The sequence below is a fragment of the Scatophagus argus genome, chromosome 23 (assembly GCF_020382885.2).
Source record: "Scatophagus argus isolate fScaArg1 chromosome 23, fScaArg1.pri, whole genome shotgun sequence".
NCBI lineage: Eukaryota > Metazoa > Chordata > Actinopteri > Scatophagidae > Scatophagus > Scatophagus argus.
Genome location: NC_058515.1, coordinates 14,596,695 through 14,612,418, shown reverse-complemented (window position 1 = coordinate 14,612,418; position 15,724 = coordinate 14,596,695). Strand labels below are relative to the sequence as shown.

The 15,724-nt window shown below is 49.1% G+C and overlaps 1 protein-coding gene across 2 annotated transcripts in view; it reads left to right on the top strand.

The window, feature by feature from the left end:
• Nucleotides 1-15,724, top strand: part of trpc5a (transient receptor potential cation channel, subfamily C, member 5a) — a 70,146-nt gene that overhangs the window by 14,917 nt on the left and 39,505 nt on the right. For both annotated transcript variants that reach the window (XM_046380998.1, XM_046380996.1), the window contains exons 2-4: nucleotides 13,978-14,019; nucleotides 14,519-14,621; nucleotides 14,953-15,203. In XM_046380998.1, coding sequence (XP_046236954.1) covers nucleotides 13,987-14,019; nucleotides 14,519-14,621; nucleotides 14,953-15,203 — 387 coding nt within the window. In that variant the 5' untranslated portion in view covers nucleotides 13,978-13,986. The remainder of the gene's footprint in view (nucleotides 1-13,977; nucleotides 14,020-14,518; nucleotides 14,622-14,952; nucleotides 15,204-15,724) is intronic.

The following is a 15,724-nucleotide window of genomic DNA, read 5'->3' as shown; positions in this document are numbered from 1 at the left end:
CCCAAACTGATGTAGAGCTTCAGCTAACTGCTGGGGATCAATCCATGTATTGATTTGAGTTCAAGAACACACACACACGCACGCACACACGCACAGACACACACACACACACACGCAGAGGGGACGAAACGATTTTAACTTAGAGCAGGGAATCAGCTTAAGGCAGCGAATCGGAACCGCTGGTGCGTTCAGGTCCAGTCCGACTGTCTGTTTTCCTGCTCGCTGCCACAGAATCGACCGAGACAAATCTGATCTTCATGAGGCTCTGAAACATATTTCATTGGCTGCACGTTCTTTGTGTTCTCCACCAGAAAAGGTGGAACATCACTCCTCTGTTGTCAGTGGCTTCCTGTTCGTATTGCAGCATATTATTATGTTGACAGAAACATCTGCTCGGTTTTCTGAGTCCATTTCTTCACCCTCGGCGATGATCTGCACCAGTCATGTGATTATTTAAAGACAGTAAACTCACAGAGGAGCGGTTACCACACACAGAGCTGTAGGAAATATAAAAATATACAGTCGGTGAAACAGGGAGGAAACCATCTCAACAAAGTCTGCAGAAAGCGAAGGAAAACATCCTCAAATCTTCTGCCTTTGACTCCTCCAAATAAAGTCTGAATGATCCATTGAAATGACTTAGAAACTGCAAAACATTTTCTCTGTGCTCAGTAGTTTCTAGAATTCAAAGACCACAAAGTTGTTTTAGTTGGCAGAAATGTGAGGGTTTTCGATCTCATTTTCTCATTCCTGCTCTTCCTCGTCACGTCAGCTTCCGTCACATGCAGTGAAATCTGATTGGAGCTCACATGAACGTCAGAGCTGGCGGGCGTGGATGAGTCAGAGCAGGAGATGAATGTTCTGCGTTCTCTGATAGATTATATTTATCCAGGCCTCGGGGAGGAGGGGCGTTTAAAGGAGATCAGAAGGTCAAGCAGTCTCTTTTCGTCCTCTTTCAGAGACCGGTCGGCGTGGCGCTCTGGTATCACTTGATTAAAGGAGGAAGCAATAAAAGCTGGTGTGAAGGAAGCGCAGGAAAGTGTTTGAAGTTCAATATTCGATATCCTCCTTTCAGCCGGTAAATTCAGCGCGTTTCTCTGGTTGGTTTTGGTGGCTCTCGTGTTGTGCCGTGGGGTAAACGTGCGCTCTTTGAACGCCACAGTTTAGATGTCATTCAGGTGTTCCTGTTCTGGAAGTGACCTCATGTGGTGTCGCCCAGTGAGAATTCAGACTCTCAGCCAAATTCAGGCAAAGGGGAAGTTCAGCTGCCTTACGCATGCGTCATGGCGGTGAGCGATCCCCTCCCGAGCTCCTGCTTCCAGCCGCTCGCTCTGCTCTCCAGTCCCGTGTTGTCCGGCGTGACGTCAGGCCTTAAAGACGTTAGCGTTCACGGAACTGAGATATGTTCGGTTTTTGCTCCCGTTTGTCTCGACTCCACTTTTTTTTGTCTCAGATCAGGTCGATTAAACACAGGTGTGCTTTGGGCTTTTCACAATAAAGTGCCGCTCTTCAGGTTTCGTCAGGCAGCGAGCAGCTGGCGTGCTGACTGCTGGAGTGTGTGAGTCATAGCAAGAGCGAGGTGTTTTTTTTTGGTCCAGGATGGAAAAACAACAACACAAACTGGTTCCCTCGCCTTTCCTCATCTCCATCTCCCCAACTGCTCATTGACCTCCGCAGGCCAGCTCAGTGTGTGTGTGTGTGTGTGTGTGTGTGTGTGTGTATCCAGAGAACTACGTGTGTTTCTTGGTGCACATGTGCTCCATCGGGCTGATGGACGGCCCTCTGAGGCGCCACGGCAACACATTTGCTCTGATTAGATCACATGACTGGAGAGCGAGCGAGCGAGTGAGAGAGAGAGAGAGAATTGTTGTTCTCACCGCATGTTTTAATATTAATGCCTCTGTGTGTGTGTGTGTGTGTGTGTGTGAGAGATCAAACAGAAACACACACAGGGGAAGTGACATTTGTCAGCGCCGCATGTGCACCTCACTGAGTGTGTACACATTAATGAATGCTTGTGTGTTTTGTGCGTGTTTGCCCTTTAAGTGCGTGTGTGTGTGTGTGTGCGTGCGCACATGTGTGTGTGAAACATGCATCATATGTGGACAGATTGTCCCCAGACGACGCTGCGCTGTAAGACACGCCAGGCTGGTTGTCAGGATGGTAACCATGACAGCGGCGGCGGTTGGGCCCTCGAGACAGGAAGTGCTGTCACACATCACATCCTCCTCTGTTTTCACACAGCTGTTTGTGTGTTTGTGTTTGTCTCATGTCCCTCCTCTCGCCTTCTGGTTTGGTTTCTCCTCTGCGGACTCGCTCAGCTCGATTTCGCGGCGCAGCAGATCAAAGTCTCGCGACATCTGCAGCAGATTTTTCATGACAAAGAAAGGTCGTCAGGTGGTAAATTTGTGTAGCTGAGCGTCGTGTCGACCCGACGGCCCGGCGGCTCATGCGGCGGCTTGTGTTCAGGGTTTGGATTTCGACGGATTGCGTGCAGAATTCGCTCGCGTTGGGAAGCTTTCGTTGCGCTGACGGTAATGTGCTGAGTCAGCTCGAGCAATGCTGACTCATGGCGGCACAGTGAGCGCACTGAACCTAGTGTCACATCATGAACTACGGGCGCCACATTGAGCTCGCAGCGGCTCAGAGGAAGCGGAAACGAATCTGGAATTTCAGAATAAAGGACTGAACAGATACTTAGCCTCATTTGTGGCAGTAAGGATTTGTTGGCCTGTTCGATTGAAACGCTGACTGAGATTCATTTCTCGCTCTCTGCTTTCCTGAAGCGTTTGCTTGTCCGTTTGTGAGGAGCTGAACAGCATTAATTCAGCGAGCGACTCTTGTTTCTGTCGCCCGTGTCGCCGAGGCAAAGACGTGCTGAGGCGTTTTCACATCGGAGGAGGAAGTGAATCTCATCCGTCTGCGTCCTTTTCTGTCTCTCGTTCCTTCTGGTGGGTTTTTTAATCTGCTTCCCGCCTGGCGCTCCGTCTGCAGGGTCGGCTTGGTAACAACACGCCGGTTTATCTGCGGGAAACACCTCATTTGTTTTCTTCCTGGTTCATTTAAAAAGATATGAGCTCTGAAAGCGGTTATTGTGTCAGACACTGTGGCTTGAATTAGCCGGGTTTTGACAGATGCATTTTCATTTCTGTCGTTTTCAGTCGTGGCTTTTTGTTGTTTTGTTTTTTTTGGTTTTTTTTGGAGGAGCAAAAAGCTGCCCTCGTTTCTCCAAATGCTCTTTCCTGTCTCGGCGGGGCAACTTTATTTTGACATTTTGACAAGCGCAGGCTGACAGGAGCTCAGACGGACGCCTGGAAGGACAGCTGACTCAGTCGCTCTGTCTTCCGTCCTCGCTTTTTGCTTGATAACTCCATTTTTCTTTCAGCCTCCCCTCCTCTCCCTCGGTGGCTTTTTGCGATCAGGATTTGATGTTTTTTTGTCGTTTGCCTGCCAGCAGGGTCTGTAATGAGTTCCACCGGGCTAATAGCTGCTTAATGGACGGAGAAGACGGCGGCGCTTCGCTTCTGTCAGGCAGAACGAGAGGGAGTTTAATCTCAAAACCCTCTTCATTAAAAGTTACTTAAGCCGATACGGATCAGGGCGTGAGGAGCGACCGTCGGCACGGCAAGATCCGTCATACAGGAGGAGGGCGTTCACACTCCTCGTGACGTGTTCGTGTTGATGGCGTGTCCGTCCAGTTGTTTAGCTTATTGATCTGTGGGCATCAGCAAGCCATCTTCTCAGCTCAAAGATCTTCGAGGTGCTCAGTCATTTCAGATGTTCCTCACGGGATGGGAGTCACAACACGCTTTTAGGGTCCACACACACACATGCACTCACACTCACACTCACACACACACACACACACACACACACACACACACACACTCAGGTAATGCAGGACACAGTGTTAGTGACTGATCCATAGTTAGAAAGCCTGCTGTTTATCTGCTGTCAGACGAAGAACAAGAAAATGTGGAATCTTTTATATGATGTGTGTGTGTGTGTGTGTGTGTGTGTGTGTGTCTATGGGAAGTACTTAGCTACGTCAGATCAAAGGAAGCCGTCTAACGTCTGCCTGCTGTCTTCCTGGCTAATTAACCCAACACACACACACACACACACACAGAGGAGACTAATTAGCCTGTGGCCTGTTTTCATGGACACTGGCCTACGTGTGTGTGTTGTCAGTAATCACTGCAGCCCTCTGACTGTGTGAACGAGGTGGCTGACACACATGTGAGTTCAGCGCTCACGTTAACATCGACGACCCGGCGGTCTTTGGTGCGGCGAGGCCACAGGAATCCCTTCTTGTGCGTTCTTTGTGTTCACGCGGGCGATACGAGCTCACTTCCTGTCCCGGTGAGAGGGACGGCTGAAGACAGACGACATCGATGCTGTGGCTGCAGACTTAAGACAGCTGCTGTCTTTGTTGGTCATTTGATCTTCGCCGTTTCCTTGCTTGTGTTCCGCTTCATGTTTATTAATTAGCTTAGTTTACCGATAAAAGTAAATCAGGCATCCAGTAGATTAAACTGATGGGGGAGTTGAGAGAGCGCCCTCTGCTGGGCATGAGGGCAAACTGCGTCACGCAGACAAACCTGCTGCTTCTAGAAACCACAGCTGCCATCTGTCATGACTAAACACCACGAGAGACGTGTGTGTGTGTGTGTGTGTGTGCTTGTGTGTGTGTGTGTGTGTGTGTGCGTGCGTGTGTGTGTTGACAGAGAGAGGAGAATCTGAATGCCTGGAAGACAGCAGCAGCCATTTTTACAGCTTTGTTTTGACTCTCACTCATTCATGGAAACACACACATACACACACTCTCTCTCTCTCTCTCTCACACACACACACACACTTTAATATGCTAAGAGTTTAAAGGTGTTACTGCAATCCCAAGTGTCCTCACTTCTTCTAACACACACTTACAAGCACAGAAGTGATAATAACTCAATTTATCACCGTTTAGGAAAATTCCCTGTGTGTGTGTGTGTGTGTGTGTGTGTGTTCATCTCACTCCCTCAGTGCCAGGTTCAGTGATGCAGATCACAGGACGCTTACACACACTGATTAGAGAAAGTCACACAGAAAACACACACACTCACTGATGCAAGTGCAGCAGCAGCCTTTTCAACCTCACATTTGCATGCAGAGCCACATAAACCTCCACATACACACACACACACACACACACAAATACACACACTCATGCAGGCACAGAAACATGGCGACCAGGCCAATTAAGAAGACTGATGTAGCGCAACAAATTCAATTATAGCTCATTGTATAATTACGTATGAGTAAATTAAAGGCAGGAAGGACACAGTGAAGGAAGGTAGGGAGGACAGTAGGAGGAGTGGGACCTCCTAAGTTTATTTCAGCTTTGTGACGTATGCGTGTAACTCTCCTGCATCCTGTCTGTAGTCCCATTGCTTTGTGCTCGGTCCTCGTTAAGCTGATGTTACTTCATCTTCTCACATTTATTTTATTGCAAAACTGTTTTTTTAGCCCACAGAAAAGGGTTTTAGGAGGCTGGCAGTGTTGGGGAGAAGAAATGAGAAAATGTAATGGTTCAGACGCAGGCCCATTGTGTTTTTCTTCAGTGATCAGCTTTTCTTCCCTGAAGGTCTCGTCATGTTTGGCGTGGGGAAATGATTGATGGCCTCTTTCTGCAGCTCCATGCTGTTAAGCCTGGACCAGTCTGGACCTCCTCTGCCGATCTCAGATGTCACTTTTCCCTAAAGTCCAGCTCAAACTTCACATTTGATGATTCACTGGGGAATAAGTGAACCCAAACAGGTTGATCTCGGCCAACCAGGCTGCTCTGCTAACAGCTAGCGGCTAACTAGCTCTCCTCCTCCTGCTGCTGCTGGTTTCAGCACAGATTTGACCTCTTGGTTATTAACCCGCACAACACGTTTCACGGTCTTGGTGTTTTTCGCGCTGAGTAGCGGGTCAGCGATTGCGCCCGACAGCATGAGGAGACGAGGCTCCGACGTGGTCAGCGCTCGCAGTCTGTTCGAACACATTGACTGTAGCCTGGCTGGCTGAGGCCCAGTCGTTGAGACTCGGTGCTCGCGTCCCTCACCGCCTGTTATTTCTGTGCCGTCATGGGTCGGTTTAAGGTTGGTTTATGAACTGATCTCCGCTGCTGCACTGAGACACAAACGTCCCCCCCCCCCCCCTCGCCGTCTCTCTTTCCTCTCTTCTCTAATCGAGGCAGCTTCAGGAGTGACTCATCCAGAGCTTCACCAGCACCATCCAAAATTAACTTTTTGTCTTTTGTGCCAACTGAAAAAAGATCAACTGCCAAGACTTTTTTTTTCTTTCCCCCAGCCAAAATAATAGAAATATGTCACATCAGGAAGTGACTGAAGCGCTGAGTAAACAGATGAGGTTTAATTAAATCTCACCGTGACAAAGTTTCTTCGACTTAAAGAGAATTTAAATGAGAGCGGACGGCGAAAACGAGTTGCTCCGTCTGAGGAAAAGTTCTGTTGTTAACTCTCAGGTGTTTGTTAAAAGCAGACTTCTGGGTGAGAGCAGGAGGGGAGGAGGAAGAGGAGGGGGTGAGTTGAGGATTTTGAGTGGGATAAATCATAAAAGGGAGGAAGGAGAAAAGATGAAGGATTTATGAAGGAGGATGAAGAAAAAGAGGTAAATGTCAGAGGGAGGGACGAGGACGAAGAGGAGCGGACAGGTGAGGAGAGGGGGATGAAGGATGGAGGGGGGGTATGACATTTAATGATAAATGAGAAGACAGAGAGGTGGAGGAGAAGAGGTGAGGAGGATGATGGAGGGAGCGTGAAACAGATGGCGGGGGGAGAGGTGGAGGATGACAGGAGACGAGGGGACGAATGAAAGTCTGCAAACCAAAGTGGGAGACAAAGAAGACGAGTTGGGTCGAGATAAAGGATGGATGGATGAATGGATGGATGGATGGATTCTGAAGGACTCGGGGAAAGAGAGATTACAAAAAAAATGGCATGAAGGAGAGAGAGAGAGAGAGAGGAGAATTATCGAAAAAGCAGATTAGAAGAGAAAGGGATGAATGGAGCGGCTGAAGGAGACGTGAAGGAGGGCGAAATCAGTCACGGTGAGATGAAACCAAAGGCAGCAGGGAGGGAAGGAGGGATGGATGAAGAAGTAGAGACGGAGGGGGGGGACAGAGGGATTAGAGACGGAGGGAGACTCAGGCAGAGGATCCCTCAGGACTTTAGGTAGCGCTGGGGTTGAGATATTTTCAGTTCAGCCGTCGGTCTCGTCTCCCCAAACGCCGAATGCCTTTTGGTTCTATATTTAGAGCGTTACACAACAAAGGGTTGCATCATCTGCCAGCGTGGTTTCATTTGCCAGAATTTGTCTCGTTTTCTCCTTCTGCCAGGCTCAGGTTGTAAACGACGAGCGCGTTTGTAATTAGCTCGGCCTGTTAAACAAAGGTTAAACGAGCAGCAGAGCTGTTTACGCGCTCCGTGACGCCGCCCGCCACCATGTTGTTTCTGCGGCTTCTCGGGTCCAAAGTCGCAACTGAAGGATGCAGAATCATGAGCACGTGTCGGGACAGGAGCTCGCCGCGATCTGTTTCCTCTGGAGAGCAGAGGCACCGGGTGCAGACTCGTGAAGTCTTTATCATCACATCTGAACTGCTGCCGTGAACGCAGCTGCGGTCGGGAAGCATTTGTTCATTTTGCCAGCTGTTCACGCTTGCTAATTTTGAGAAAGTCAACACAGACAACATCATTCATGTTTGACTGTGCAACACCAGCTTGTGTCAAAAATATTCAAATTTAATCATATTCGTACGTTTGAACAGCGATAATGAAGCTAAGTTACAGACTTTGTGTGGACCCTGAGGCTGAATCGGCTTCACCAAACATCCCTCAGCACGACGCACTGACATCACTGACATCACTGACGTCATCGCTGAGGGCCAGCGTCTCTTCTGGCGTCTGGTGGACGTGGGTTCACTCAGCATATGAGCGTTAACAATCAGACTTCCTGTTTGCGTGCTGAACCCCACCGCTGCCGCACGGCCAACACTTTAACCCCCCGTCAGCCTGAGGAAAACCCCAGCAGTCCTCCTCCAGCTCGTCCAGGCTCCTCGGGTTGGATGCTCAGGGTCGAAGTTGTTCGGGGACTAATTAAGATTCCAATTAAGATGCCCCCCCTCTGCCCTGACTTTCACGTCCCTTTAGCCCTTTTTCATCAAAGCAGCACCACCGTCCTCGAACGCAACACAACAGAGGGTTTTTGTTTTTTTTTTATCTCTCCTGAAAATGAAGTGAGGACGCTCATTAAGATTCACCTCTTCCTCCTCCTCCTTCCTCCGCCCTCCTGCACAGTCGTGCCATGAAGCAGAACTGACCGCATTGTAAAACTGAGCTGAAAGTTTCCCTCCGTTCTCCTCCTCGTCACGCCGTGTGACCTGCGATCCCTCTTTTTAAATCCTCGTCCTCCTCCGTTTGCTCCCATTAGAACAGGAAATCCGTTCTTCCTCTGCCCTGCGGCCGTCACTTCATTTCATTGTGTCTTGCGTTAACAGCCGTCTCAGGGCCGGTTGTGCCCTTCCTGCTGAAGTGAGCAAAGACTGTAATTTGAGTTTGCTGCGCTCGTCACCCGGCAGGTAATGTTTACCTGACTGGTGCTCTGTCACCAACATTTCCTCCCTTTTAGTCTGATTATGTTGTCCAGCAGCCACAGAGATTACTGTTCAGCACCGGATTTGACTCCACATATTTAATTGTGATTTTTCTTTCCTCTGAGCTTTTATGGGATGTTTTTTGCCCAGAGAGCATGTTGGTGTCTTTTAAGCCGGGATTCAGCCACACCGCGTCCTCAAGTGTACTTAAACTATGTGTCTCGGTACTTCAGAAAGGCCGGAACGGTAAATACAAAAACACATACTTGAAATCCATCAGGGTGTTTTGCTTTGAGTGCGTTTGCTTCTGTCTTTCATGCAAACACATCTGTTTATAGACAGGACGAAAAGGGCAAGATGGAGGGAGGAAGAGGAAGGAGGAAGAAAGGAGGTCTGCGGGGACTGGAGGGGAAGAAGGGGTTGAGTCTGAAATGGAGAGAAATTTGCAGACAGTGGATTTAGCTAAAGCTTTACCTGATAACACTTCAGGACTTCAGCAGAGAGAGGAAAGTGGGGAAGAGAAGACACACAGGGTTTGATGAAGCACAGCAAAGATGGAGGGAGACAAACTACCAGAGTGACGGAGTGGAGGGAGCGAGATGGAGGGGAATATCACAGGGATGAATGAAGAGGTGGTGAAAGCGTGCTGGAGGAGGAGGAGAAGGGAGATAAATCAAGATGGCGGCAGATGTTGGGGGTGAAAAAGTAGAAAGGAGTGGAGCGAGAGGAGAGGATGATTAAATGTGTTACCCGGACACAAAACCAGAGCCGCGTCATGACAGGATTAACACTGTGAAACGAGGACCGAAAGAGTCGACGAGACGGAGGAAGAGAAGGGTGGGATTCGTCAGAGACGGAGGGGACAGAAAGAGGGAGCGACGGAGTGCGGGGCAGACGTGTGAAGGAGGTGTTCAGACTGGAGGGAAACATCAGAAAGAGGTTGTCCACAGAAGGAGGAGTGAGAACCACCCACACTGGCTCTGAAGTCCTGCTCGCAGCACTTTCTCTCATTAGACTTCCAGCGTTATTGCTGAGTGGCTGAAGACGACAGGACTGCTTATTCGGCCGTTTTCTGCCGCCGTTTGGCCCTCGGGCGGACGTGTTTGCAGTCTGTTCGTGTGTTTAATTAAAAACCTTCTTTAAGGTGCACATGTGAAAGAATCAAAGTGTTTTTACTGTTTTTATCAGGTATTTTTTACACCAAGAGAGTTGGGGAAAAGTGAAAAATCAAAAACACGCAGTGAGAGAGACAACAAAACATCTCAGGAGACGCTGAACAGAAAATCAACAAGAGAATCGTCTTGATGTTGCGTGTAAATCCATCTGCGTTTTACGCCGCCGACTGATCAGCTGCGAGGACACGACGAACATCCTCCTGGATTTTAGGCTTGGGCTCAAAGAGTCGAAGACGTGGCGGGAGTTTGGCAGGAAGTCAGCGCAGCAGGCAGGTCCTTAATACACTCAGAGCCAAGTATTTAACAGCTACTACACGTCTCATAAAACCTCTTTGAGGGTTTCATGGCAGTCAGTAGAGGCACTCTAAACATGTCCTCTAATTGGATGAACACAAAATCCATCAGCATTTTAACCAACACGACTCCTGCAGCTGCCATCACTCTTTACCTTCAGCAGGTCGAGGCGGTTTGTGTTACGGCACGTAGAACAGTCGTTTAGTCGTTTTGCTGTCTCAACAACATGCATGTGGTTTTCTCTTCCTCAGCCCCTCGGCTCGCGGCCCCTCGGCTCGAGGCCCCTCAGCTTGCGGCCCCTCGGCGGACTTTAGTTTCTGTCTGTGCCACCATCAGTACATACTGGCACTGCAGCAGCACTCGTCCCTCCCTCCAGGCCAACACGTCCAGCACCTTCACTTCTTCTGCCTGTAGCGCAGCGTCACATGATGGGGACGTGTGCTGCCTTCATGTTTCACAGGTTACCGTGAGATCTGAGCTCTTGATGGAACTTTCTCCTCGGCCGGGTCTTAGCTGCGTGGAAGGTTTGATTGCAGGATTTGTTTTGATGGGGTTTTTTTTTGTATGAAGATGCGGTTGTGACAGGCTCGCAGCGAGCAAAAAGCACAGCAGTTTAAAAAATGCACGAGGAGCAGGGAGAGGGACAGATGTGGAGAGTCGAAGAGAATTGTTTCGACTGCGGCCGAGGGGGAAAACGAGAAGGCAATGAGACGGAAAGAGAGGAAAGATGAGAATTATGAGGAGAACCAACTCCAAGATGGAGTCATGATGGAAGCAAAATAGAGCAGAAAATTGAAAAGATGCAGAGATGAGGATGTTGAGGCGATAAGATGAAAGGTGTGAAAGAAGAAGGGAGAGCAGAGGAGGGGGGAGAGGACGGGGAAGTGAAGGTGAGAGCGGCAGACAAACAGGACAGGAAGAAAAGACTTGTGAATTTCGTGGCGAGCGGAGGAAAAGTTTCCCTGTGTGGGAGCGAGGGAGCTTATCTGCAGTGCTGAGCCACCGTCAGTGGAGCGTTGTAAAGCCGTCAGCATAAATTCCCCCTCGCTATGCAGATCTTGGACGCATCTGCATTCCAGCAACTGCACATCCGCCACTGCAGGACTAATCTCATCCACATAATTTAATCTGGTCCACATAATTCAGGCGTGGACAGGCCCCTCAGCCGCACAGCGCCACGCAGGCGTGAGCAGATCCTTATCGCCGCGTCCGGTCTGCCGTCCGCAAAACATATTTACCACCGACGGTGATTTTTCAGCCAGGAAAGTCAACGTGAAGACCAAACGTTATCACTGACATTAACAAGGAGCTGAAGGAGGACCGCAGCCTCAAGTGTCCTGTCTTTGTCCTCCATCGGATCAGCTCCGAGAGAGGAAGCACTCAGTTGAACACACACATGCAACACCCGGCAAATTACAAGCAGTGAAACACACACAGGAGCAGTGGGCAGCATCAAGCGCCCGGGGAGCATATTGGGGGGTTAAGTGCCTTGCTCAAGGGCACATCAGCCAGCTAATGAAGGGGGGAGCATTTGTCGCATTAATTACTCCACCACACCCAAATTTTTCCTGCCCGTCTGGTGGGGGGATTGAAATCCAACCTCTAGGCCACGGCTGCCCCCAAATAAAAGTATAAAATAAAAGTATTTAAGTATCACTGGGAAGATGTGCTTCTGTATTGGCCCCCCAAGTCTCATCGAGTCATGTGCTTCGGTCAAACCCGTCTGAGCTCAGGTCAGTTCACTGCAGTCCCGCTGAGGCCGGACTCGATGGAGGTGGCCTTTCCACTCGAAGGCGCCGTGGAAACCGCCTTGAGTCTGCATTTTCAGTCCACTCGACGCTGCTGGTGACTGGAGGGATTCGCTTATCTGTCAGCTGTTGATGAAAGGGTCCACTGACGGCGGCGGAGACATCTTTTATTCTCACAAACACGAGTGCAGCAAAGGTTTTGCCTGCGCTGACAGCCGGTGGTCCTGCAGCAGATTTAGGATTCAGGTCCCGCATCGTCCTGGCAGCCGGTCGTCAATCTTCTTCTCCTTCAGGGACGAGTTGTGTTTGGATTTGACAGGACGAGGAGCCCAGAGTGTGTTTGGCCGCTGCGTGTTTGTGTGTCTGTGGAGTATTTTGAAGGTGTTGAGTAGGACTTCAGGATTTGTTCTCAGCTTCATTAAAAGTCTTTGACCGTGAGAGGAAACTCGGTCTACGATGTTGTTGTTGTTGTTGTTATTGTTGTTTTGGTTCTTTGGTTTCTGTTGCACTTGAAAGACAGTTTCAGGAGGTTTTATTCTTCTGCGTCATAACACCAGAAGCAGTTTGGCTTCGGTCGATAGCAAAAGTGTCACCGCTTCTATGGTCCAAATGATTACTGGATTGTTTGAGTTAAATAAAGGTTTAGGTTTGACAGCAGCCTGCTGGAAGGTGCCAGATTTAGTTTCTGGATTTTTGCCAGTCAGAACTTGAGATTCAGGTGTGTAAAGTTCAAGTGAAACCCTCAAGTCCTCGTCCAGAACTGATCCAAATACTCTGCAGTCTGCAGTCTGTGCTTTAATGGGCATCAACAGCTGGAAATGAGCATCTGTGCAGGCTGCAGTTTGCTCCCGGCCTCCCGGTTTTACTCTCCAAGCACGTGTGACTAATGATGTTCACATGTAAATGTTGGTTTTCGTCTTCCCTCCCGGCTCATCTCGCTGTCGTCCTCCAGAAGACCTCCAAAAGGCGTTAAAGCAAAGTTCAGTGTTTGTCCCCGGCCCCAGTATTCAAACCAAAAGCTTCAGTAATTAGCTCCTTCTTACTGACACACACACACACACACACATGCAGATGTTAATCAGCATTTTTATTCCTCTGGATTCATTTTGACGACTCCCCACTGCTGGAAAATTAATCCCACGCTGCTTAGGGAAAATCGTAAAACAATCGAAATGCATCGGGACTCGCCAACAAAAACCAACAAACGTGGGGCTAATTACGGGGCAGCGAGTCGACGTGATAAAACCCACACAAACAAATAGAAAATGTGCGAACAAGCGGAGCGTCTAAACGTTCTCCGGGAGGCGGCGGCTCGTGGGGATTACATGCATTGAGACGAGACCGGAGGCTCATCGCTGCTCTGTGTGCTGTGTTACTGTGCTGAACGTCGCTAATCTGCAACGCTTCCACTGTCTGCCTGTCCATCAGCGTCTCTCGCCGTCTTGTCTTCAAACGTCACACAGCTTAGATCAGAAGAAGCTTTTAGGGTTTTCAGTGAAGTGGAACGTGGAGTTTTAGATCTTAAACTTACTTTTAGAAGGTTCACTATTGTTGTTTATCTTTTATCTGCTGGTTCACTGTCCACCTGTCTGAATTAATGACAGAAGAACTCAGTGAACTCTTAAAGGGACAGTCCACCCAAAGTTCTTCAGCCTCAAAACAAACCACAGAACGGATTTCCAGTCGCCTCCGCTGCATCAGGATGTCATCAGCTATTTAAAATGTGACCAGCAGCTGTGTCACATAGAGGTTAATGAAAGTGTTTTTCATCCGTATTTGTTTACCTTTTGGCAAATTACCACCATTTTTATTAGCTTTTATTAGTTCGTGTTGGCAGTGAAGTCGCGAATGTCCAGACAGCTTAACACTGAATTACTTTGATACTGAAGCAAACCTAAAAACGTGATGATTCTCAGGAAAGTTCTGGAGCTCTGGAGGAGCACATGTCTTCTGATTTGTGCCAGCTGTGATACAGATGTTGCCCTTTTTTCTGCCTGTGAGAAGTTCAGGTGCACAACATCTCGTTTGTTCGCCTCTGCTTGCTGCAGTGTTGTTGATACTCCCGGGCTTCCGTAGTAACTCTCTCTGTCTCTGTCTCTGTCTCTGTCTGTCTTCCTTGCAGCCGGGCCAGATGAATCCCATGACACAGCTGTACTACAAGAAGGTGAGTCCACCTGCCGTCTCCAAGGTTACCGGCTGTGACTTCACGTCATGTTTTCAGCCACAGAGCTCGGCTGTGATGTGACGAGAAATCAGGTCGCGTGATGTTTTCGAAAGGCTTGGAGAGCTTTTACCGGATTTCGCTTTGGCAAATAAACAAACAGCTGATTTGTTTGACTTCTGAGCCTGTTTGAGTCAAACAGTCAGAGTCAAATATTGAGCCTTTTAGCCTCATGAAAACAATTTGCTGTCTGTCAGCTTCAAGTCCATCTGGTCAGCATGAAGTTTAGTGATGTTATACTAACTTCATTTAAGTGGCATCTTTAAAAATAGATTTTACAAAGTGTGCTGAAAGATTAAAGCAGGAACCTCAGGAAGTCAAGATCTCTGAGTGCAGCTGAGTTGGAATTAAAACTGATTGTGCAATCGATGACTCGAAAAGCGAGGATTTTGTGTTTTTGCACACTTCCTGTGTGTTTGAAGTTTTTTTTGTTGTGCTTTAGGCGACGTACTCGCCGTACCGCGACCGCATCCCGCTCCAGATCGTCCGGGCTGAGGTGGAGCTGTCCGCCGAGGAGAGGGCCTACCTCACCGCCGTGGAGAAAGGTGCGTTTCATCTCCACACCTTCATAACAGCGTCAGCAGCCGGTCGCTCAGGTGTCGTCGCTGTGACGGCTGACGTCGCACTTTGGTCCTTGAAACCCGGACTGTTCAAGCCACATTCTTTCTGTTTAGCTCAAGAAAACCAAATTAATGTTGCAATTTTTCAAGTTATTTGAAACACAGATTGCACAGAAAACAGGTGGGGGAAACCATGGGGAGAAACTTTTAAACCTTTCAAAATAAAACAGGAAACAGATTAGAAGCAAACACTGAGACTATGACAGGTACCCTGTGGACCCACGTCAAACCTCCACCCTCCCTCTGCTGCCTCCAGGCGACTACGCGGGAGTCAAACATGCCCTGCGCGAGGCCGAGGTCTACTACAACATGGACGTGAACTGCCTGGACCCGCTGGGCCGCAGCGCGCTCCTCATCGCCATCGAGAACGAGAACCTGGAGATCATGGAGCTCCTGCTCGACCACGGCATCCACACGGGCGACGCCCTGCTGTACGCCATCAGGAAGGAGGTGGTGGGCGCCGTGGAGCTGCTGCTGTCGCACAGGAGGCCCAGCGGCGAGAAACAGGTGTGTGCGTGTGTGTGTGTTCGTGTGTGAGAGGTAATGAGTGCAGCATCCATTCACTGTGACGCTCCACGCCACAACATTAAACAGACGTGCTGTGAAATAGGATTTACAGACAGAATGTATATTTGTCTGCCTGTGAGTGTGTGTGTGTGTGTGTGTGTGTGTGTGTGTGTGTGTGCGTGTGTGTGTGCGTGTGTGTGTGTTAGAGAGAGAGAGAGAGAGAGAGAGGAAAAGAACATGTTGAACAGTTCAGTTAACATGTAGGTGTTGGGGGAGTTGAGAGAGGAAGTGAAAGAGTAAGAGAGATTTAAAATGATGAGGGAGTACAGATGAAGAGGAGGAGGAGGAGGAGGAGTGAAGGGAGACATTGCAAAAGAAATCAGAGGAGAGAGAGAGAGAGGAAGAGCATGAAGAGACTTTCTTCTTGCACGTTGTTTCCTGGATGTGGTTCCGCGTCGCCACGGCAACCAACCCTTGGCCGAAAGCAGGGGATTGTGGGAAGGGTTTTGGTTGCCGCTCAG